At 46.8% G+C, this 22,592-nt stretch overlaps 1 protein-coding gene across 4 annotated transcripts in view; it reads right to left on the minus strand.

The window, feature by feature from the left end:
• SLC45A3 (solute carrier family 45 member 3) overlaps positions 1-22,592 on the minus strand; it is a 70,441-nt gene that overhangs the window by 15,012 nt on the left and 32,837 nt on the right. For 2 of the 4 annotated variants that reach the window (XM_070745520.1, XM_070745521.1), the window contains exons 2-3: positions 6,012-6,156; positions 4,233-4,629 (exon numbers count right to left, since the gene is read on the minus strand). In XM_070745520.1, coding sequence (XP_070601621.1) covers positions 4,233-4,425 — 193 coding nt within the window. In that variant the 5' untranslated portion in view covers positions 4,426-4,629; positions 6,012-6,156. The remainder of the gene's footprint in view (positions 1-4,232; positions 4,630-6,011; positions 6,157-22,592) is intronic. The other 2 variants (XM_070745519.1, XM_070745522.1) reach the window with 1 other exon arrangement.

A 22,592-nucleotide genomic window follows, 5' to 3' on the forward strand; every position in this document is an offset into this window, starting at 1 on the left:
AATGAGAACGTGCCGGTTGGGAATGCGAGGAGAGAAATGCTTCAGAGCCAGGGAAACGGCTCTTAACTCTAGCCAATTGATTGGCCTGGAAGCTTCCTCCGGGGACCACGTGCCCTGGGCTATCATCCCCTGGGCGTGGGCGCCCCATCCCGATAGACTGGCATCTGTGGTGATGACAAATTGATCCGGGCACCTGAACGGGGATCCTCTGTCCATGGCCGGAGACTTCCACCACTTGAAGGATCTGCGAACACTCAGTGGGATGACAATGCGTCGATTTGAGTTGCTGTGCCCTGATCTCTGAAAAGGTAACAGGAGCCACTGGAGTTCCCTAGCATGGAGGCGAGCCCAGGGAATGATGCCTATGCATGACACCATCTTCCCCAAAAGGGAAGATAGAGTGACTATGGAAACTGAAGAATTAGATAAAATGTTAGAAATTAACTCCACTATACTGAGTTTTCTCTCGGGAGAGAGAAAGACCTGGGAGGATTCTGAATCAATAATGGATCCCAGGTGAGAAATGGATGTGGAAGGTTGGAGGTGGCTTTTATCAAAGTTGATGGAAAATCCATGGTCCTGAAGGACTGACATGGTGACAGAAAGGTCTGTTTTCACTTTCTCTAGGGAGTTCCCATGAATCAAAATATCATCAAGATAACATAAAATGTGGATGGGAAACGCCCGGATATAGGCCGCCAGGGACCCCAAGAGCTTTGTAAAGACCCGAGGGGCCGAGGAAAGGCCAAATGGCATCGCCCTATACTGGAAATGCCTGCCTTGAAAGGAAAAACGTAAAAATTTTCTGTGGCATTTGGCTATAGGAATGTGAAGGTAGGCCTCAGTGAGGTCTAAGGAGACCATGAAATCTCCCGAGTGAATGGCGGCCAAAATAGAAGACAAGGAGTGCATCTTAAACTTCCTATATTTGATGAATAGATTTAGTTTCTTTAAATCCAAAATAGCTCTCCAACCTCCGGAGGACTTTGGAACCATAAATAGGATGGAGTAAAAACCTAGGCCCTTCTGACCGGGAGGGACCGGTTGAATGGCTCTGATGGACAATAGATGAGAAATGGCCTCCTCCATACGGTTACAATCTGAGGATGACCTGGGAGAAGGGCAGGAAATAAAACGTTTAGGGGGAGGAGAAATAAATTCTAAAAGAAGGCCTGTTTGAACAGTGTCAATGACCCAAGGGTCCTTGGAGGTGAGACGCCAATTAGAGGCGAAATGAGCTAGGCGACCCCCTATGGGAATAGAGGTAAGATTACCATCTAGGTTTTTTTGAAGCCCTGTTAGAGGAAGCTCCCCTTTGGAAGCGAAACCCTCTACCCCTGGAGTTCCTACCTTGGGAACGAAAGCGGGGGGAATACTGACCTGGAGATCTCTGGTAGGAAGCCGCTTGATCTTGCTGGCGCCCTGGGCGACGAAAGGACTGCGTTTTGGTAGCCTTTTTTGTGGTTGGACCCAAAACTTTCTTCTTGTCCGTGGTTTCCGTGAGGAGTGGATCCAGAAGATCACCGAAGAGAAGGTCGCGCTTTAAGGGACCCTGGGATAACTGCCACTTTTGGCGAACTCCCGCTTGCCAAGGGCGAATCCATAGGAGTCTTCTTGCCGTAGTAGAAGCTGCAATAGACTTAGCAGAAAATCTAGTAGATTGCAAGGTGGCATCAGCCACGTACTGGGCAGCTGCAAAGACCTTGTTGAAGTCTTGTTGACCTCTCAAGTCATCGGGAGGAATATGCTGTTGAAGTTGACGAAGCCACAGCAGCATGGCTCTGGAGAAAAAGGAAGCCGCTGCAGAGCTTTTAGTGGCCCAGGAATCAGCGGTGAATCCTCTTTTGAGCATTTGCTCAATGCGCTTGTCCTCTGGGCGGAGGACTTCCTCCGCCTCGCCTGGCACAGCCGCTGCCGAGTGAAGAATCTTGACAGGTTCATCCGGTTTGGGAAAGGATAGAAGCTCTTCATAGGAAGAGGAAAGTTTGTACAACTTTCTGTCCTTGGTGGAGGGATTAAGGCCAGAGGCTGGAAATTCCCACTGTTTGAGTAAAGCATCTTTAAACAACTTAGGCATAGGAATTACCTCGTTATCCTCCTGTTCCTCTGTGAAGTAAGGTAAATTCTCCTCCGGGGGATCAGTGGAAGTGGAGGCTTGTTTCTCCTGGGCCGCTAATCCCGTAGAAATTCTAGCTTTGAGGAGGAGAGATTTGAATAATTGAGAAGGAAAAATAGTAATTGGAGGAGGAACCTTTATTTGGGATTCCTCATCATCTGATAAGCCTTGAAAAGCATCCTCATCATCCTCTATATCCTCATATTCATCCTGGGAGGAATCTGAATCATCCTGCATAGGAGCTCTGACCGCTGGGGGAGAACCCAAGGGGCGGGAGGAGCGAGAAGGAGGAAGAGGTAAGGGAAGCTCATTGATGGTGGAGAGTTTGGCATCAATGGCTTTGGACAACACAGCAAAAATAGACTGGAACTCAGGAGGTAAGCTGGAAATATCAGCAGAAATGGCAGAAGAATCCCTAAAGGCCTGGGAGGATCCTGGCTGGGGGGAATCTTCAATAATATCTGGTTCCTCTGGACCTATGCCCCATAGGTTAGGTTGGGGTCTGTCTAGGTTTGGCTCATCCAGAGATAACACAGGGACCCCAGAAGGAGGAAGACTAGAAGCCTCTGGTGGGTCTTGACTACTGATTACTTGGGCCTGCACTTTCAAACGTTTTGCTGATTTGTCATGGATTTTTTGTAGGGCTAGGTCCCTTCTCTTCTCGGCCCTGGTGACCTTGGTCGAGGGGCGGGCCCCTGGAGAAGAGGAGGAAGAGGCCTGGGGGATACTAGTAATCTCATCGCCTGTAGGCCTGGCCTCTCTGGGACCTTTAGTTGTGCCTCTCTTGGGAAAAGTAGCCATAGTCTGACAATTAACAGAAGACAAGGCTGAGCCAATAAGTGAATAATAAGGAGAAGAATTTCAAGGACTTCCCAAGAGGAATGGATCCTGCTTCGAGGCCTCGAAGCTGCTGAAACTTGAGGACAATCTGGGCAAACCCAGAGTTCGTGCCCCCAAATCCAGCGGGGCCAGCCTCCCTAAACTTTATAATTAAGTAAACCAAGGCACTCTGGTTGGAGGCTTAGCCGGTGGAGAATTTAGCCTGGGACCCCCAAGGCCCGCTCCGGGATCCACGCGGTGGACTGAGGCCTACGCGGCTGGCAGGAGGCCAACACGAGAGGCCTAGATTTAAAAAGGGCGCGAAGGCCTTCGCGCCGAAAAAATCGCCCCGTAAATTTCTTAAAGGGGAAGCGATCGACTAAGTCCAGGAGACTAGAAGGCGTCTCACTCCGCAGGAGGTATTTCTTAAGCCCTTAAATATATTGTATACAATAAATAATCAATAATTCAATAGATTAATACTTGCACCAGGACCTCCAGGCCAAAGGATTAGAAGAATCCACAAGCGGCCGCAGGAATCGTAACCGGCAAAACCGCCGGGGGGAAACGAAACCGCAACTTCTCCAAAAGAAAAAAGCCGAGCCGCAAACGGCTGGCGCTATTGGTGCAAGTAAATAATAATGATAAAACAAATCTTACTACTTTTGAAGAAAAGGATCGAAGGGAAGGTGTTAGAATGTTGAACGAGCTATCACAATACAACCGCAGGATATGCGAACTGAGCGAATTCTGGGGAAGGGGCGGATCCGGCAAGCTTTTTTAATACTAGGCTCAGTTCCACCGGATTGGACATGAGCAACCCATGTGACTGCTGGACCCGCTCCTTCAGTACGGAGAACTATGCTGCCAATATTTGGTGATCCAAATATAAAGACAATATAGGGACAGATATGGTTTGCAGACTTTAGGTTGCCCATATCTGGATTAGACTACATGTTTAATATAAAATAGCAATTATGTTATATTTGTTATATCCTAATCCAGGGACAGGCAAAGTTGGCTCTTCTATGACTTGTGAACTTCAACTCCCAGAATTCTTGAGCCAATCATGCTAACTCAGGAATTCTGGGAGTTGAAGTCCACTTGTCATAGAAGAGCCAACTTTGCCTATCCCTGTCCTAATCCATAATATGCCACTTTAAATACTCACCTGCACGACATTATTATTGCAGCCTGAATATTGTTCAGTTGGCAACCCTAAGGCCTTGACTGATGGACAGGTAAGCATACACACCCACATATCCACACCCAGCGAAGAAGAAAAGAAGCCACCTACCCAGAACCATTGTCATAAACTTCTCTTCCACTCCTACTTCCAACAAGAGGGGTGGCACGTATGTGACACCGGCAGCAAGACAGACTTCCAGGCCAAAGGTCAAGGAGTTGATCAGCAAAAGCTGGGCTCTGCGATTCTGGAACACCATGCTGAGCGAGGCCCTCTGAGCCAGCCCAGCCATGCACCTCATCATCCCAGAGTTGCCTCAGGCCACAGCAGACTCCTTAGGGCGATTGAGAAGAGGAGTTCAGAGTCCTGAGTTTTCTTTTGTAGCTGAATGGCAAAAGAGCGGAAGCCATGTTACAGCCAGCAGAGAAGATCTGTTTCTTGTCCACTTTGGTCCGAGGTGAGGATGGCAAGATGAGTGGTCTTAACTGTTTGTCAGGCTTCACTTTCCCTATGAGAATGAAAATTAAAAATAATACACATCAGCATCTAATTGGCTGCATTGGCTGCCGATCAGTTTCCGGTCACAATTCAAAGTGTTGGTTGGTTGTGACCTTTAAAGCCCTGCATGGCATTGGACCAGAGTACCTCCGGAACCGCCTGCTACCGCACGAATCCCAGCGACCGATAAGGTCCCACAGAGTTGGCCTTCTCCGGGTCCCGTCGACCAAACAATGTCATTTGGCGGGCCCCAGGGGAAGAGCCTTCTCTGTGGCAGCCCCAGCCCTCTGGAATCAACTCCCCCCCAGAGATCAGAACTGCCCCCACACTCCTTGTCTTTCGTAAATTACTCAAGACCCATCTATACCGCCAGGCATGGGGGAGTTGAGACACCTTTCCCCCAGGCTTTTATATATTTATGTTTGGGTATGTTTATGTTGTTTGCTTTTAAAAATATGATAGGGTTTTATGTGCTTTTTAATATTAGATTTGTTTTCTCTGGAATATTGTTTTTATTATTGTTGTGAGCCGCCCCGAGTCTTCGGAGAGGGGCGGCATACAAATCTAGTATGTTTCTAATAGTAGCAGCTCCCCTACCACCCAACACCCAGCAAATGAATTGTTCCCCATGTTCTGCAGGAAACACACAAGACAGTTACTCCTTAAACACCAACCTTCCTGATAAATATTTGAATAATAACTGATTATTATATTGAATGATATATGATTACAATATTATGATAAATGTTTAAGAACTGAAGACTTAAATTAATGGATTAATTTCTATGTTGTGGTTTTTCTCTGCTTTTTTAACTTTTTCTTTCCCTTCCTTTTTAAGACTATAATTTTCTTTCTTTCTTTTTCTTTAGTTGATAACGTCTTTTTTTCTCTTGTAAGGGTTTTGGAGAATATATAAGGAGGAGTAGGCAGGATGGCATACCTGAATTAGATTAATGATATTAATCTAATAAAGTTTAAAGGAAATTAAGGTTGGATTCAATTAGAAGAAAATTAGATATCTAGATGACAAAATTAGAGGTCAAGGTTGGGGGGCTCGATGAATACAGGAAATAATTAATTGGGAACTAATAACTTTTTTGGGGGGGCAATTATAATTGTTTATTAACTCAATATTTTTTTTATTGTATTATGAAGGTATTTTGAAATTTATTGAAAAAGTTTGTATGGAGAAAAATAAAAAAATTACACACACAGACACCAAAAAATACCAACCTTCCTCATGATGTAACTTAAAGCGGCAGCTTTATTATTCAGAACTTAATAACAACCGGGTTGTGTCTAGCTTAGGACTGAAGAAATCAAGGTTTCGTGATTCCACACTGCCCTTGCATCTTTACCCACAATTGCATCACATATCACACTACCACCCACCACTTAGCAACAGGAAATATATAAACTCGATTGGTGATTCTGTGGGTGACAGTCACATTCCCTCAATCCAACTTTCGCCAACAATCCAAATAAGCGGCGTTATGTATGCTATCTTGAGTTCCTGCACAACAGGCAGGACAGAAATCTAATCAATAATAAAAGGTGTAGTAAAACATCCATATAATTGCTACATAACCAGAATTTGATACCCCTTCCTAAAACAATTGTGACATGCAGTCTATGACACAATCTGAAGTTAGTTGGGGGAAAGATCAAAAGCAACATGAGAAAATATTATTTTACTGAAAGAGTAGTAGATCCTTGGAACAAACTTCCAGCAGATGTGGTAGATAAATCCACAGTAACTGAATTTAAACATGCCTGGGATAAACATATATCCATCCTAAGATAAAATACAGAAAATAGTATAAGGGCAGACTAGATAGACCATGAGGTCTTTTTCTGCCGTCAGACTTCTATGTTTCTATGTTTCTATGATCACCAAATGTTTTCTCAGCCCTGGACTTTTTAAATACTGGTGGCTTTTTTCTTGTTTAGCTATGCAAATAAAGAAGTTTAAACTAGCTGAATTCCAAGATTTCTCCAAATAAGTTTCAGAGCTATACTTTGGGAGGATGTTAAGAATTGTGATTCAAACAAACCATGAAATTCTGGCAACTTCATAAGAATTAAAACATAACCCTTAATTTGCGGTAATTATGCTTCGAAGTCCTTTCTTAGCTTGCCTATTTATCTATTATGAACACAAATAGTCCTCGACTTACAACAGTTCATTTAGTGACCGTTTGAAGTTACAACACTGAAAAAGGGGGCTTATGACCATTCTTCACACTTATTGCAGCATCCTTGATCACTTGATAAATTTTTCACTTAGCAATGTAAATTTTGGACTCCATTGTGGTTGTAAGTTATGGGCTACCTATATACTCCCACAGCTGCAAATTTTATATGGTACATTAAGGGAGTATTTCAGTAAATGAACAGAAAACAAAATATCAAATTGGATTCAATGCAAATAAGAGAATAGGAGAGGAGAATTTAAGCTTTCTCCGCATGAATAGTTCACTTTTTTAATAATAAGAATTATTGATATTCCTGGAGGCGTCTGTAATATGGTAAATGATTTAGCTTTACTAGATAAATGGTCAAAGCAATGGAAACTTCAGTTTAATGTTTCCAAATGTAAAATAATGCACTTGGGGAAAAGGAATCCTCAATCGGAGTATTGTATTGGCAGTTCTGTGTTAGCAAAAACTTCAGAAGAGAAGGATTTAGGGATAGTGATTTCTGACAGTCTCAAAATGGGTAAGCAGTGTGGTGAGGCTGTAGGAAAAGTAAGTAGGATTCTTGGCTGCATAGCTAGAGGTATTACAAGCAGGAAGAGGGAGATTGTGATCCTGCTATATAGAGCACTGGTGAGACCACATTTGGAATACTGTGTTCAGTTCTGGAGACCTCACCTACAAAAAGATATTGACAAAATTGAACGGGTCCAAAAACGGGCTACAAGAATGGTGGAAGGTCTTAAGCATAAAACGTATCAGGAAAGACTTAATGAACTCATTCTATATAGTCTGGAGGACAGAAGGAAAAGGGAGGAAAATGATCGAAACATTTAAATATGTCAAAGGGTTAAAGTAAGGTTCAGGGGGGAAGTGTTTTTAATAGGAAAGTGAACACAAGAACAACGGGACACAATCTGAAGTTAGTTGGGGGAAAGATCAAAAGCAACATGAGAAAATATTATTTTACTGAAAGAGTAGTAGATCCTTGGAACAAACTTCCAGCAGACGTGGTTGGTAAATCCACAGTAACTGAATTTAAACATGCCTGGGATAAACATATATCCATCCTAAGATAAAATACAAAAAGTAGAATAAGGGCAGACTAGATGGACCATGAGGTCTTTTTCTGCCGTCAATCTTCTATGTTTCTATATGTCATGGAGGGGAGGCCTCAGGGTTTTAGAGATGCTTAGGTGGAGCATGGCCAAAAAAAGGTTGGGAACAACTGGCTTACACTCTAAACTCACCTGACAATTATATTCACGGGATGTGGGTCCAAGTAAAAAGCACATGGAATATTCACTCATAGAAACAACAGGAATGAGACACACAAAGGTAAGATAAAGCTGAAATGTTATTCTCATGCCATTCCGAGGCCAGCCAAAGGTGGTATTTGCTGGTTCTTCCAAACTACTCAAAATTTCCACTACTGGTTCTCCAGAACCTGTCAGAACCTGCTGAATTTCATCCCTGCCCTAACCCAATAACACATATTATCAAACACCCAGTCCTATTGCACCACTATGAACATGTTCCATGTTGCGCCAGCCCTGCAAATCCACCATACTGACATAGTTATGATGTTATTTTGCATTGAGGAGTCTGACAGCCCACGGATAAATTCATACACCGTTTGAAGGGGGAAAGAATTTTATACTAATATGTTATTCAGAAAGGAAGGAATAAATTCTAAGCAACTATAGTGTAAGGGAATATAGGAATTACCTTAGGAGACAGATGGGGGTGTCTTATCTGACATCAGCTATCAGATAAGGGTCCAGAGTCCTTTGGGAGTTAGGCGGCATATAAATATAATGAATAAATGTAATGTAATTAATTAATTAATGGTAAGGTAGGAAACAAGAAGGGGGGCACGGAAAATGCCTCAGAAAGGACCCTCCTTAGTTTTTGGGATTGTAAAAGTGAGCCAGGGCAGGCTTGCAAATTTCTGTTAATGAAATCTCAGAATAAAAACTGAGTGATTTTTCCTGGATATGCTTCTTGTTTGGGCTGGTCCACAAAACTGACATATTGTTAATAATGATTACCAAGTTAATATATTGGTTACTTATTTGCCCTTCAATATCTTCATTCTCACATTTTTCCCTCAGATAATATATTAGCAAAGGAAAGAAGGTATATAAGTCATTGAAAAATGTATCCTTTTGAGTTAGAATTACAAGCAATATTCCTTTGGTAAACCATAATCTAACATCTTAACAAGACAGACCAGTAGATGGCTCTATTGCCTCCAAGACTTTGAATTATTTTTATCACAGCACTGAAAATACTGTATATTCTACCAATGTCCCCTTAACAAGATTAATACTCACTCTTCTTTGCCTTGGGCAAACTGTAGGATGATCATCTTTAATAAGAAGACTAGGGAAGATTAAGTTTTCCATGATAAACAAATTCAATCCTTTATTATAGTCTCAATCAAATCCAGTTTGCTATTACACAATTTCAAAAGTCCTAAATCTATCAGTTTCCCCAATGAAATCTAAAAATAATTGATACAGTATTTACTTTTGGGTCTTGTTTCAGTTGATTAGGTCTAACAGTTATTTGCTCATTCTGGCAGAAATTTAAAGTCAGAAACCATTTGGAGCCAAGAAATTTCAAGAACTCTAGATGTACTTACTAAGCTTACTTAGTAAGATGTACTTACTAAGTTTTAAACATGTAATTTAAAATAGATGAGAAGTTTTTTTCTCTACAACGGATTTCCCCTTTTTTTACTTGAGAATATATTTTTGCTGAGACCAACCCAATCATCAAAGAAGCCATCATGCAAAACTTCCCATTTTAAACAATCCTAAAATTTACAGTACAGTGATACCTCATCTTACAAACGCCTCATCATACAAACTTTTTGAGATACAAACCCGGGGTTTAAGATTTTTTTGCCTCTTCTTACAAACTATTTTCACCTTACAAACCCACCACCGCCGCTGGGATGCCCCGCCCCCGGACTTCCGTTGCCAGCAAAGCACCCATTTTTGCGCTGCTGGGGTTCCCCTGAGACTCCCCCCCCATGGGAAACCCCACCTCTGGACTTCTGTGTTTTTGCGATGCTTCAGGGGAATCCCAGCATTGCAAAAATGAGTGCTTCGCTGGCAACGGAAGTCCGGAGGGGTTTCCCAGCAAGGGGAGCCTCAGTGAAATTGCAGCATCACAAAAACACAGAGGTCCGGAGGTGGGGTTTCGAGGACTTCGGTATTTTTGCGATGCTGTGATTTCATTGATGTTCCCTTTGCTGGAAAACCCCACCTCCGGACTTCCGTTGCCAGTGAAGCACTCATTTTTGCGATGCTGGGATTCCCCTGCAGCATCGCAAAAACACAGAAGTCTGGAGGTGGGGTTTTCCATGGAGGGGAGCCTCAGGGGAATCCCAGCAGCACAAAAATGGGCGCTTCGGCTGGCAAACGGGGTGAATTTTGGGCTTGCACACATTAATTGCTTTTCCATTGATTCCTATGGGAATAGGCGTTGATTGCTTACCTGAACGCCTCTTCTCGTACGGTGAGTGGGTACAGCAGTCACATGGGTTGCTCCTGTCCAATCCGTTGGAACTGAGCCTAGTATTAAAAAAGACTGCTGGATCCGCCCCTTCCCCAGAATTCGCGAATCCGTAGACTAGGCTCAGTAGTGAAGCTCTTTAATGTTCAACTCTCATGTGTTATAGGAAATTAGAATAGAAGGTAAAGAAGACCACACAAGGGAGGGAAGTGACTGCTGTACCCACTCACCGTACGAGAAGAGGCGTTCAGGTAAGCAATCAACGCCTATTCTCCGTACTGAAGGAGTGGGTCCAGCAGTCACATGGGACATACCCAAGAGATAGGTCCCTAGGGTGGGAGTACATTGCTATCGTGAGAGATAACGGATTGGAGTACTCTTCTTCCGAAGGCAGCGTCTGCCGATGCGTACGAATCAATCTTGTAGTGTTTTATAAAGGAATTTGGCGAGGCCCAAGTGGCTGCTTTGCAGACTTCTTCCAACGGAGCCTGAGTCGCCCAAGCGGCAGATGTGGCAGCACTTCTGGTGGAATGCGCTGTAATATTCCTTGGAATGGAGAGGGAAGCTGTCTCGTAGGCCTTTGAGATGGCCCCTCTGATCCAACGACCTATTACTGTGGAAGACACTCTGGATCCCAAGGATCTGGGATGGTAGGCTATGAAGAGTGCTTCAGATCTCCGGATGGATCTTGTGCGTTGGATATAAATCTTTAGCGCTCTAGTGAGATCTAGAGTGTGCCATCTAATCGCCAGGGGATGCTCTCGTTGGAGGCAGAAAGAAGGTAAAACGATATCCTGAGATCTGTGGAACATGGAACTGACCTTGGGTAGAAAGGTGGGGTCCAGCCGCAGGACCACCTTATCCTGATGAAACTGACAGAGGTCCTGTCTGATAGAAAGGGCTGCCAACTCAGATATGCGTCGGGCGGAAGTAATCGCCACCAGGAATGCTACCTTGAAGGATAGGTACCTGAGGGACGCAGAGTTCAGGGGTTCGTAAGGTGCTTGAGTAAGAGAGTGGAGAACCCGTGGCAAGTCCCAGGTTGGATATCTGTGGATTTTAGAAGGCCTGAGATTGGCCACTCCTCTTAGAAATTCTTGGATTTCTGGAAGGGAGCGTAGGGGCTGCCTGCGAGGCCCCGCCAAGACGGAAGAGATAGCGGCCAGATGGCGGCGGATGGTGCTGGTAGAGAGACCTTGGTGGAAACCTTTCATAAGGAAGGCGATTATCCTGTGTATGGGAAGACACAGGGGGGATAAGCCCTCCTGCGAGCACCACTGATGAAATTTGGACCAAGTATGGTCGTAGATCCGATTGGTAGACCCCCTTCTAGATTTCAGAATGATTTCCACTGTGTCTGGGTCATACCCTCGCAGGTCTAAGTCCCTCCGGATAACAGCCAGGCGGTGAGGTGGAACCACTCTGGATCCGGATGGAAGGAGGCCCCCTGCCGCAACATATCCTCCGAAGCGGGGAGTCGCCAGGGGTCCTGGACGGACAGTTGTTGAAGGTCCGCGAACCAGGGCCTGCGAGGCCAGTGAGGGGCAATCAGGATTACACGTGCTTTCTCCAGGAGGATTTTGTTGATCACGTCTGGCAGAATTGGAATTGGAGGGAAGGCATACAGTAGGCCTGGAGGCCAAGGACTCCTGAGGGCATTGACTGCCTCCGCTCCCGGAGACGGGAACCTGGAGATGAAGCGGGGAAGCTGGGTATTGTCTCTGGTCGCGAATAGATCCAACACTGGATGGCCGAACCTGAGGCAGATTTGGTGGAACAGTGACTGATGGAGATTCCACTCGCCTGGATCTATGGTGGCTCGTGAGAGCCAGTCCGCTTGGACGTTGAGGCTCCCCGAGATGTGATCGGCTAGAAGCGATTGGAGATTTTTCTCTGCCCAAAGACCCAACTTCAGGGCCTCCCTCATGAGGGCCTTGGATCTTGTGCCTCCCTGTCTGCAAATATGGCTTTTGGTGGCTATATTGTCGGTGAGAATCAGCACATGTTGGTTGGATATGTGAGGTTGGAATTGCTTTAGAGCTAGAGACACGGCTCTTAATTCTAGCCAATTGATGGGCTTGGAAGCCTCCTCCGGTGACCATGTGCCCTGAGCTAAAAGACCTTGGGCGTGGGCTCCCCAGCCCGAGAGGCTGGCATCTGTGGTGACTACAAACTGGTCGGGACACCAGAAGGGGGATCCCTTGTCTAGGGCTGGAGAAGTCCACCACTTGAGGGATCTGCGAACCGTCGGTGGGATGGTGATGCGTCGGTTCGAGTTGCTGTGGCCTGATCTCTGAAATGGTAATAGTAGCCATTGAAGTTCCCTGGCGTGAAGGCGGGCCCAGGGAACAATACCAATACATGACACCATCTTACCCAAAAGGGAGGATAGGGTGACAATGGAGGCCGATTGCTGGGGCAGGATGCGAGCAATGAGATCCAAAATGCTGCGTTTTCTCTCATTGGAGAGAAAAACCTGGGATATTTCGGAATTAATGATAGTCCCCAGATGCAGGATGGAAGTGGATGGATCAAGATGACTCTTGTTAAGGTTTATGGAAAAACCATGGTTCTGTAGAACCGACATGGTAGAGGAGAGGTCTGCAGCTACACCAGCTCTGGAATTACCATGAATTAAAATGTCATCTAAATAACATAAAATATGAATGGGAGAGGCCCGGATATGAGCCGCCAAGGATCCCAAGAGTTTAGTGAAAACCCTGGGAGCTGAGGAGAGCCCAAAAGGCATAGCCCTATACTGAAAATGCCTGCCTTGAAAGGCAAAGCGCAGAAATCTCCTATGGACCTTGGCAATGGGGATATGGAGGTAGGCCTCAGTGAGATCTAGAGACACCATAAAGTCTCCTCGATGAAGAGCTGATAAAATGGAAGATAGGGAGTGCATTTTGAATTTTCTATATTTAATGAAGCGGTTTAATTTCTTTAGGTCCAAGATGGCTCTCCAGCCTCCAGAAGTCTTAGGGACCATGAAGAGGATGGAATAGAAGCCTAAACCTCTCTGGAGAGAGGGGACCGGTTGAATAGCTCTAATAGTCAACAAATGAGAAATAGCCTCCTCCATTCGAATACGAGATGGAGAGGAACTGGGAGAGGGACAAGAAATAAAACGGTTAGGGGGAGAACAAATAAACTCTAACCTTAGGCCCCTTTCCACTGTGTCAATGACCCAGGGGTCCTTACAAGAGCGGTGCCAGGCGGAAGAGAACCAGGCTAGGCGACCGCCTATAGGCAGGTGAGAAAACTTACCATCTGGTTCTTTTGGAAGTTCTGGTAGTAGAGGATCCTCTCTGATAGCGGGACCCTCTGCCCCTGGTGGTTCTAGCTTGGGATCGAAAGCGAGGGGAATACTGACCTGGGCTCTTGTGAAATGCGAAGCTTTGATCCTGCTGACGCCCGGTGCGCCGAAAGGACTGCGGTTTCGGGGCCTTCTTGGTGGTAGGTCCCAAGACCTTTTTCTTGTCTGCGTTTTCCGTAAGGAGAGGGTCCAGAATAGGCGTTGATTGCTTACCTGAACGCCTCTTCTCGTACGGTGAGCGGGTACAGCAGTCACATGGGTTGCTCATGTCCAATCCGGTGGAACTGAGCCTAGTATTAAAAAAGCTTGCCGGATCCGCCCCTTCCCCAGAATTCGCGAATCCATAGACTAGGCTCAGTTGTGAAGCTCTGTAGTGTTCAACTCTCATTGTTAGAGGAAGAAAGGTATAGAAAGGTAAAGAAAACACATACAAGGGCGGGAAGTGACTGCTGTACCCGCTCACCGTACGAGAAGAGGCGTTCAGGTAAGCAATCAACGCCTATTCTCCGTACTGAAGGAGCGGGTCCAGCAGTCACATGGGACATACCCAATAGATGGTCCCTAGGGTGGGATTAGCTTGCTATCGTGAGAGATAACGGATTGGAGTACCCTTCTGCCGAAGGCAGCGTCCGCTGAAGCATAAGAATCAATTTTGTAGTGCCTGATGAAGGAATTTGGCGAGGCCCAAGTGGCTGCTTTGCAGACCTCCTCCAACGGGGCTTGAGTCGCCCAAGCGGCCGAGGTGGCTGCGCTCCTGGTGGAATGCGCAGTGATGTTCCTTGGAATTGAGAGGGAGGCCGACTCATAGGCCTTAGATATAGTCCCTCTGATCCAACGGCCTATTACTGTTGAAGACACTTTTGCCCCCATGACTCTGGGATGATAGGCTACAAAAAGTGCTTCTGACCTCCGAAAGGGTCCTGTGCGTTGGATATATATTCTCAGCGCTCTGGTGAGATCCAGGGTGTGCCATCTAATTGCCAAGGGATGGTCTCGTTGGAGGCAGAAGGAAGGTAGGACAATATCCTGAGATCTGTGGAACATGGAACTGACCTTGGGTAAGAAGGTGGGGTCCAGTCGCAAGACTACCTTGTCCTGCTGGAATTGACAAAGGTCCTGCCTGATTGAGAGGGCAGCCAGCTCCGAAATGCGTCGGGCAGAAGTAATAGCCACCAGGAAAGCTACCTTAAAGGATAGGTACCTGAGGGACGCCGATTTTAGGGGTTCGTATGGTGCCTGCGTGAGGGCATGGAGAACCCGTGGCAAATCCCAGGATGGATACCTGTGGACCTTGGAAGGTCTGAGGTTGGCTATGCCCTTGAGGAATTCCTGAACTTCAGGGAGGGATCGGAGAGGCTGTCTGCGGGGACCCCCTAGGACAGATGAAATGGCTGCCAGATGACGCCGGAGGGTGCTGGTGGAAAGCCCTTTATGGAAGCCTTGCATAAGGAAGGAAATAATTCTGTGTATGGGGATGCACAGAGGGGAGAGACCTTCCTGTAGACACCACTGGTGAAACTTGGACCACGTGTGGTCGTAGATTCGATTGGTCGAGCCCCTTCTGGCCTTCAAAATGACCTCCACTGAATCGGAGTCATGCCCTCGCAGTTCTAAATCTCTCCTGATAACAGCCAGGCGGTGAGGTGGAACCACTCCGGGTCTGGATGGAAAGAGGCCCCCTGCCGCAGCATATCCCCCGAAACGGGGAGTCGCCAAGGGTCCTGGACGGACAGCTGTTGGAGATCCGCGAACCAGGGCCGGCGGGGCCAATGAGGGGCGATTAAGATTACTCGGGCCCTCTCGGTGAGGACCTTGTGAATCACGTCCGGGAGGATTGGAATTGGAGGAAATGCGTAGAGTAGGCCTGGGGGCCATGGACTCCGGAGGGCATTGATTGCTTCCGCTCCCGGGGATGGAAATCTGGAATAGAAGCGAGGGAGTTGGGCGTTCGCATTGGTCGCGAAGAGATCCAGAACTGGTAGGCCGAATCTGAGGGTGATTTGATGGAACAGGTCTTGATGGAGGTTCCACTCTCCTGGGTCTATCGTCGCTCGGGATAGCCAATCCGCCTGGACGTTGAGACTCCCCGAGATGTGATCGGCTAGGAGCGATTGGAGATGCTTTTCCGCCCAAAGACCCAACTTGAGGGCCTCCCTCATGAGAGCCTTGGATCTCGTGCCCCCCTGTCTGCAGATATGGCTTTTTGTGGCAATGTTGTCGGTGAGAATGAGAACGTGCCGGTTGGGAATGCGAGGAGAGAAATGCTTCAGAGCCAGGGAAACGGCTCTTAACTCTAGCCAATTGATTGGCCTGGAAGCTTCCTCCGGGGACCACGTGCCCTGGGCTATCATCCCCTGGGCGTGGGCGCCCCATCCCGATAGACTGGCATCTGTGGTGATGACAAATTGATCCGGGCACCTGAACGGGGATCCTCTGTCCATGGCCGGAGACTTCCACCACTTGAAGGATCTGCGAACACTCAGTGGGATGACAATGCGTCGATTTGAGTTGCTGTGCCCCGATCTCTGAAAAGGCAACAGAAGCCACTGGAGTTCCCTAGCATGAAGGCGAGCCCAGGGAATGATGCCTATGCATGACACCATCTTCCCCAAAAGGGAAGATAGAGTAACTATGGATACTGAAGGATTAGATAAAATGTTAGAAATTAACTCCACTATGCTGAGTTTTCTCTCGGGAGAGAGAAAAACCTGGGAAGATTTTGAATCAATAATGGATCCCAGGTGAGGAATGGAAGTGGAAGGTTGGAGGTGACTTTTATCAAAGTTGATGGAAAACCCATGGTCCTGAAGGACTGACATGGTGACAGAAAGGTCTGATTTCACTCTCTCTAGGGAGTTCCCATGAATTAAAATATCATCAAGATAACATAAAATGTGGATGGGAGACGCCCGGATATAGGCCGCCAGGGACCCCAAGAGCTTTGTAAAGACCCGAGGGGCCGAGGAAAGGCCAAAAGGCATCGCCCTATACTGGAAATGCCTGCCTTGAAAAGAAAAACGTAAAAATTTTCTGTGGCATTTGGCTATGGGAATGTGAAGGTAGGCCTCAGTGAGGTCTAAGGAGACCATGAAATCTCCCGAGTGAATGGCGGCCAAAATAGAAGACAAGGAGTGCATCTTAAACTTCCTATATTTGATGAATAGGTTTAGTTTCTTTAAATCCAAAATGGCTCTCCAACCTCCGGAGGACTTTGGAACCATAAATAATATGGAGTAAAAACCTAGGCCCTTCTGACCGGAAGGGACCGGTTGAATGGCTCTGATGGACAATAGATGAGAAATGGCCTCCTCCATACGGTTACAATCTGAGGATGACCTGGGAGAAGGGCAGGAAATAAAACGTTTAGGGGGAGGAGAAATAAATTCTAAAAGAAGGCCTGTTTGAACAGTGTCAATGACCCAAGGGTCCTTGGAGGTGAGACGCCAATTAGAAGCGAAATGAGCTAGGCGACCCCCTATGGGAATGGAGGTAAGATTACCTACCATCTAGGTTTTTTTGAAGCCCTGTTAGAGGAAGCTCCCCTTTGGAAACGAAAACCTCTACCCCTGGAGTTCCTACCTTGGGAACGAAAGCGGGGGGAATACTGACCTGGAGATCTCTGATAGGAAGCCGCTTGATCTTGCTGGCGCCCTGGGCGACGAAAGGACTGCGTTTTGGTAACCTTTTTCGTGGTTGGACCCAAAACCTTCTTCTTGTCCGTGGTCTCCGTGAGGAGTGGATCCAGAAGATCACCGAAGAGAAGGTCGCGCTTTAAGGGGCCCTGGGATAACTGCCACTTTTGGCGAACTCCCGCTTGCCAAGGGCGAATCCATAGGAGTCTTCTTGCCGTTGTGGAAGCTGCAATAGACTTAGCAGAAAATCTGGTAGATTGCAAGGTGGCATCAGCCACGTACTGGGCAGCTGCAAAGACCTTGTTGAAGTCTTGTTGACCTCTCAAGTCATCGGGAGGAATGTGCTGTTGAAGTTGGCGAAGCCACAGCAGCATGGCTCTGGAGAAGAAGGAGGCCGCTGCAGAACTTTTAATGGCCCAGGAATCAGCGGAGAATCCTCTTTTGAGCATTTGCTCGATGCGCTTGTCCTCAGGACGGAGGACTTCCTCCGCCTCGCCTGGCACAGCCGCTGCCGAGTGAAGAATCTTGACAGGTTCATCTGGTTTAGGAAAAGATAGAAGCTCTTCATAGGAAGAGGAGAGTTTATACAACTTTCTATCCTTGGTGGAGGGATTAAGGCCAGAGGCTGGAAAATCCCACTGTTTGAGTAAGGCATCTTTAAACAATTTAGGCATAGGAATTACCTCGTTATCCTCCTGTTCCTCTGTGAAGTAAGGTAGATTCTCCTCCGGGGGATCAGTGGAAGTGGAGGCTTGTTTCTCCTGGGCCGCTAATCCCGTAGAAATTCTAGCTTTGAGGAGGAGAGATTTGAATAGTTGAGAAGGAAAAATAGTAATTGGAGGAGGGACTTTTATTTGGGATTCCTCATCCTCTGATAATCCCTGAAAGGGGTCTTCATCCTCCTCTACATCCTCATATTCATCCTGGGAGGATTCTGAATCATCCTGAATAGGAGCTCTGACCGCTGGGGAAGAACCCAAGGGGCGGGAGGAACGAGAAGGAGGAAGAGGTAAGGGAAGCTCATTGATGGTGGAGAGTTTGGCATCAATGGCTTTGGACAACACAGCAAAAATAGATTGGAACTCAGGAGGTAAACTGGAAATATCAGCAGAAATGGCAGAAGAATCCCTAAAGGCCTGGGAGGATCCTGGCTGGGGGGAATCTTCAATAATATCTGGTTTCTCTGGACCTATGCCCCATAGGTTAGGTTGGGGTCTGTCTAGGTTTGGCTCATCCAGAGATAACACAGGGACCCCAGAAGGAGGCAGACTAGAGGCCTCTGGTGGGTCTTGACTACTGATTACTTGGGCCTGCACTTTCAAACGTTTTGCTGATTTGTCATGAATTTTTTGTAGGGCTAGGTCCCTTCTCTTCTCGGCCCTGGTGACCTTGGTCGAGGGGCGGGCCCCTGGAGAAGAGGAGGAAGAGGCCTGGGGGATACTAGTAATCTCATCGCCTGTAGGCCTGGCCTCTCTGGGACCTTTAGTTGTGCCTCTCTTGGGAAAAGTAGCCATAGTCTGACAATTAACAGAAGACAAGGCTGAGCCAATAACTAAATAATAAGGAGAAGATTTCAAGGACTTCCCAAGAGGAATGGATCCTGCTTCGAGGCCTCGAAGCTGCTGAAACGTGAGGACAATCTGGGCAAACCCAGAGTTCGTGCCCCCAAATCCAGCGGGGCCAGCCTCCCTAAACTTAGTAATTAAGTAAACCAAGGCACTCTGGTTGGAGGCTTAGCCGGTGGAGAATTTAGCCTGGGACCCCCAAGGCCCGCTCCCGGATCCACGCGGTGGACTGAGGCCTACGCGGCTGGCAGAAGGCCAACACGAGAGGCCTAGATTTTTAAAAAAGGGCGCGAAGGCCTTCGCGCCGAAAAAATCGCTCCGTAGAATTTCTTAAGGGAAAAGCGATCGACTAAGTCCAGGAGACTATAAGGCGTCTCACTCCGCAGGAGGTTTTTATAAGCCCTTAAATATTTGTATACAATAAATAAACAGTAATTCAATGGTAAATACTTGCACCAGGACCTCCAGGCCAAAGGATTAGAAGAATCCACAAGCGGCCGCAGGAATCGTAACCGGCAAAACCGCCGGGGGAAAACGAAACCGCAACTTCTCCCAAGGAAAAAAGCCGAGCCGCTTTTTTTCTTTTTTTCTTTTAAACGGCTGGCGCAATTAGTGCAAGTAATAAAATAAAGACAATAAATCTTACTACTTTTTTTGAAGGAAAGATCGAAGGGAAGGTGTTAGAATGTTGAACGAGCTATCACAATACAACCGCAGGATATGCGAACTGAGCGAATTCTGGGGAAGGGGCGGATCCGGCAAGCTTTTTTAATACTAGGCTCAGTTCCACCGGATTGGACATGAGCAACCCATGTGACTGCTGGACCCGCTCCTTCAGTACGGAGAAGATCTCCGAAGAGGAGGTTACGTTTCAGTGGACCCATAGCTAACTGCCATTTCTGTCTTACCCCCGCCTGCCAAGGGCGGAGCCATAGAAGCCTTCTGGCCGTTGTGGAGGCTGCTACTGACCTGGCTGCAAATCTGGAAGATTGGAGAGTAGCATCTGCTATATATTGGGCAGCTGCGAAGATTTTGTTGAAATCCTGTTGGCCCCGTAAGTCATCTGGAGGCAGGTGTAGTTGGAGCTGACGAAGCCATAAGAGCATAGCTCTGGAAAAGAAGGATGCCGCTGCAGCACTCTTAATGGCCCATGAGTCTGCAAGGAGACTTCTTTTGAGCATTTGTTCAAGTCGTTTGTCCTCTGGCCGGAGGACCTCCTCTGCCTCGCCAGGCATGGCAGCCGTTGAGTGGAGCGTCTTCACTGGTTCATCTGGCCTGGGACATGTTAGGAGTTCCTCATAGGAGGGGGAGAGCTTGTAGAGCTTCTTGTCCTTGGGAGTGGGAGTGAAGCCTATGGTTGGGTGGTCCCACTGTTTAAGCAAGGCATCCTTAAACAACTTGGGCATAGGAATTACCTCATTGTCTTCCTGTTCCTCCATGAAGTAAGGAAGATTTTCCTCTGGGGGGTCTGTGGAAGGAGTAGCTTGCTTCTCTTGCCCGGCTAGCCCCGTAGATACTCTAGCTTTTAGCAGGAGAGATTTGAAAAGCTGCGAAGGGAAAATAGCAGCTGGGGCTGGAATCTTAATCTGAGATTCCTCATCCTCCGACAGACGCTGAAAGGGGTCATCATCCTCTTCTGCATCCACGTCCTCATCCTCTTCCTGAGAGGAGTCAGAGACCTCCATGACTGGGGCTCTGTAGGAAGGAGAAGAACTCACGGGACGGGAGGAGCGAGGGGGAGGATGAGACAGAGGAGGTACATTTAAAGATGAGAGTCTAGCATCAATAGTGTTAGTCAGAATAGTCAAGATAGACTGAAACTCCGGTGGCAAGGAAGAAATATCAGCCGGAAAAGCCTGAGGATCCCTGAGGCCCTGAACAGGTTCTGGCTGGGGGAAATCCTCGGTAATATCTGGCTCCTCTGGACCTAAACCCCATAGGTTAGGTTGGGGTGGATTTAGGTTTGGCTCATCCAGGGATAGCACAGGTACCCCAGAGGGAGGCAGGTTAGAGGCCTCCGGGGGGGTAGGGTTGATATGCACTTGGGCCTGCACCTTAAAACGTTTGGCTGATTTATCATGTATTTTTTGTAGGGCTAGGTCCCTTCTCTTCTCAGCCCTAGTGGGCTTGGCTAAAGACTGAGAGCCTGAGGAAGAGGAGGAAGAGGCCTGGGGAAGCTCAGAAGGATTACCAGTAGGCCTAACCTCTTTGGAACCTTTGGTAGTGCCTCTCTTGGGAAGGGAAGCCATAGTCTGAGCAATTACAGAAGACAAGGCTTGAGCCAAAAAATAGGGGAGAGAAGAATTATTTTGTGGAATTCCCAAGAGGATAGGTGACCCTGCTCCTAGGCCCAGGAGCAGCTGCGCCTTAAGAGGCAATCCTGGGCGATACCAAGAGTTCTTGTCCTTAAGTGCAGCGTGGCAGGCCTCACTAACTTAACTTTAAGAAAAACCAAGGCACACTGGTTGGAGGCCACTTCCGTGGAGAATAGGCCCGAGGGAACTCAAAGCGACGACTCCAGGGTCAGGCGGCGGGCTGTAGGCACTAATGGCCGACCCCTTAGGGCAGAACCGAAAGTGCAACTTACTGGGCGTCAGAGCCTTGGCGCCAAAATAACTGCTCCGTTATTTGCAATAGGAGCGACTAAGCCCGGGAGACAAAACAAGTCCCACACCGCGGGAGGTAAATAGCCCTTAATTAGTTGAAAAAAAAAAAATAAAGCTTGCTCACGGCAGGACCTCCAAGGCCGGAATTAACAAACCGGCCGCGGCTACAGCACGAAGGGAAAAACCGCAAATGGCTGAGCCGCTAACTTCTCCCCCAACTCAAAGCCCTGTAGGGCTGAGAAAAAAACTGCCGGCAAGCTGAGTAATGGAAAAATCTTACTTGCTATTGAAGAGAGATCGAAGGGAAGGTGTTTTATCGAGAGGAACGAGCATTCACACACATCCGAGGATGCGAACTGAGCGAATTCTGGGGAAGGGGCGGATCCAGCAGTCTTTTTTAATACTAGGCTCAGTTCCAACGGATTGGACAGGAGCAACCCATGTGACTGCTGGACCCACTCCTTCAGTACGGAGAAACATTGTTTCGTCTTAAAAACTTTTCACCTTAAGAACCTCGTCCCGGAACCAATTAAGTTTGTAAGACAAGGTATCACTGTACAGTAAAGTCACAGTACATTTTTTGATGTAACATTACTTCAAAAGACTCAGGACTAAATTATTAAAGTTGTTTTTCAAAATCAGGATTTTGAATAGGACACTGAAACAATGAGTAGGACACATTCCTGGAAAACATACTTGCAGTTTTCAAATTTTACAATATTCACACGTGCACACGCTGCCTTCTATATAGTGTATGTAAGGAGTTTTCCCTATCATTGTGTGCTTTCTACCAGCAACTTTAACACTCTTATATAAATTTTGCTTATCAAGACTGGAAGCTATGTTAGATCTGCTGCTATTAACAAATTATTTTCTTCAGCTATCAAGAAAATTATTTACATTTAAGTCATTCACACAAATTCCACAAATACTTCTGAAATATCTGAGATCCAAATAAATATAAAAGCTAACTCAGGGAAGGCCATGTATCTTTCATTTAACTGCCTGAAATTTATGTAGTTTATAAAAGAACGCTTGATCAGTCTTTCCCAAAAAAGCAATTATGGTGGTTCAAGGAGGAGCTGACTCTGCTCAAGAGTTGAGAAGTTCACCGGCCCATCATCTTAATTTTCG

Source organism: Erythrolamprus reginae, chromosome 3, assembly GCF_031021105.1.
Source record: "Erythrolamprus reginae isolate rEryReg1 chromosome 3, rEryReg1.hap1, whole genome shotgun sequence".
Lineage (NCBI taxonomy): Eukaryota > Metazoa > Chordata > Lepidosauria > Squamata > Dipsadidae > Erythrolamprus > Erythrolamprus reginae.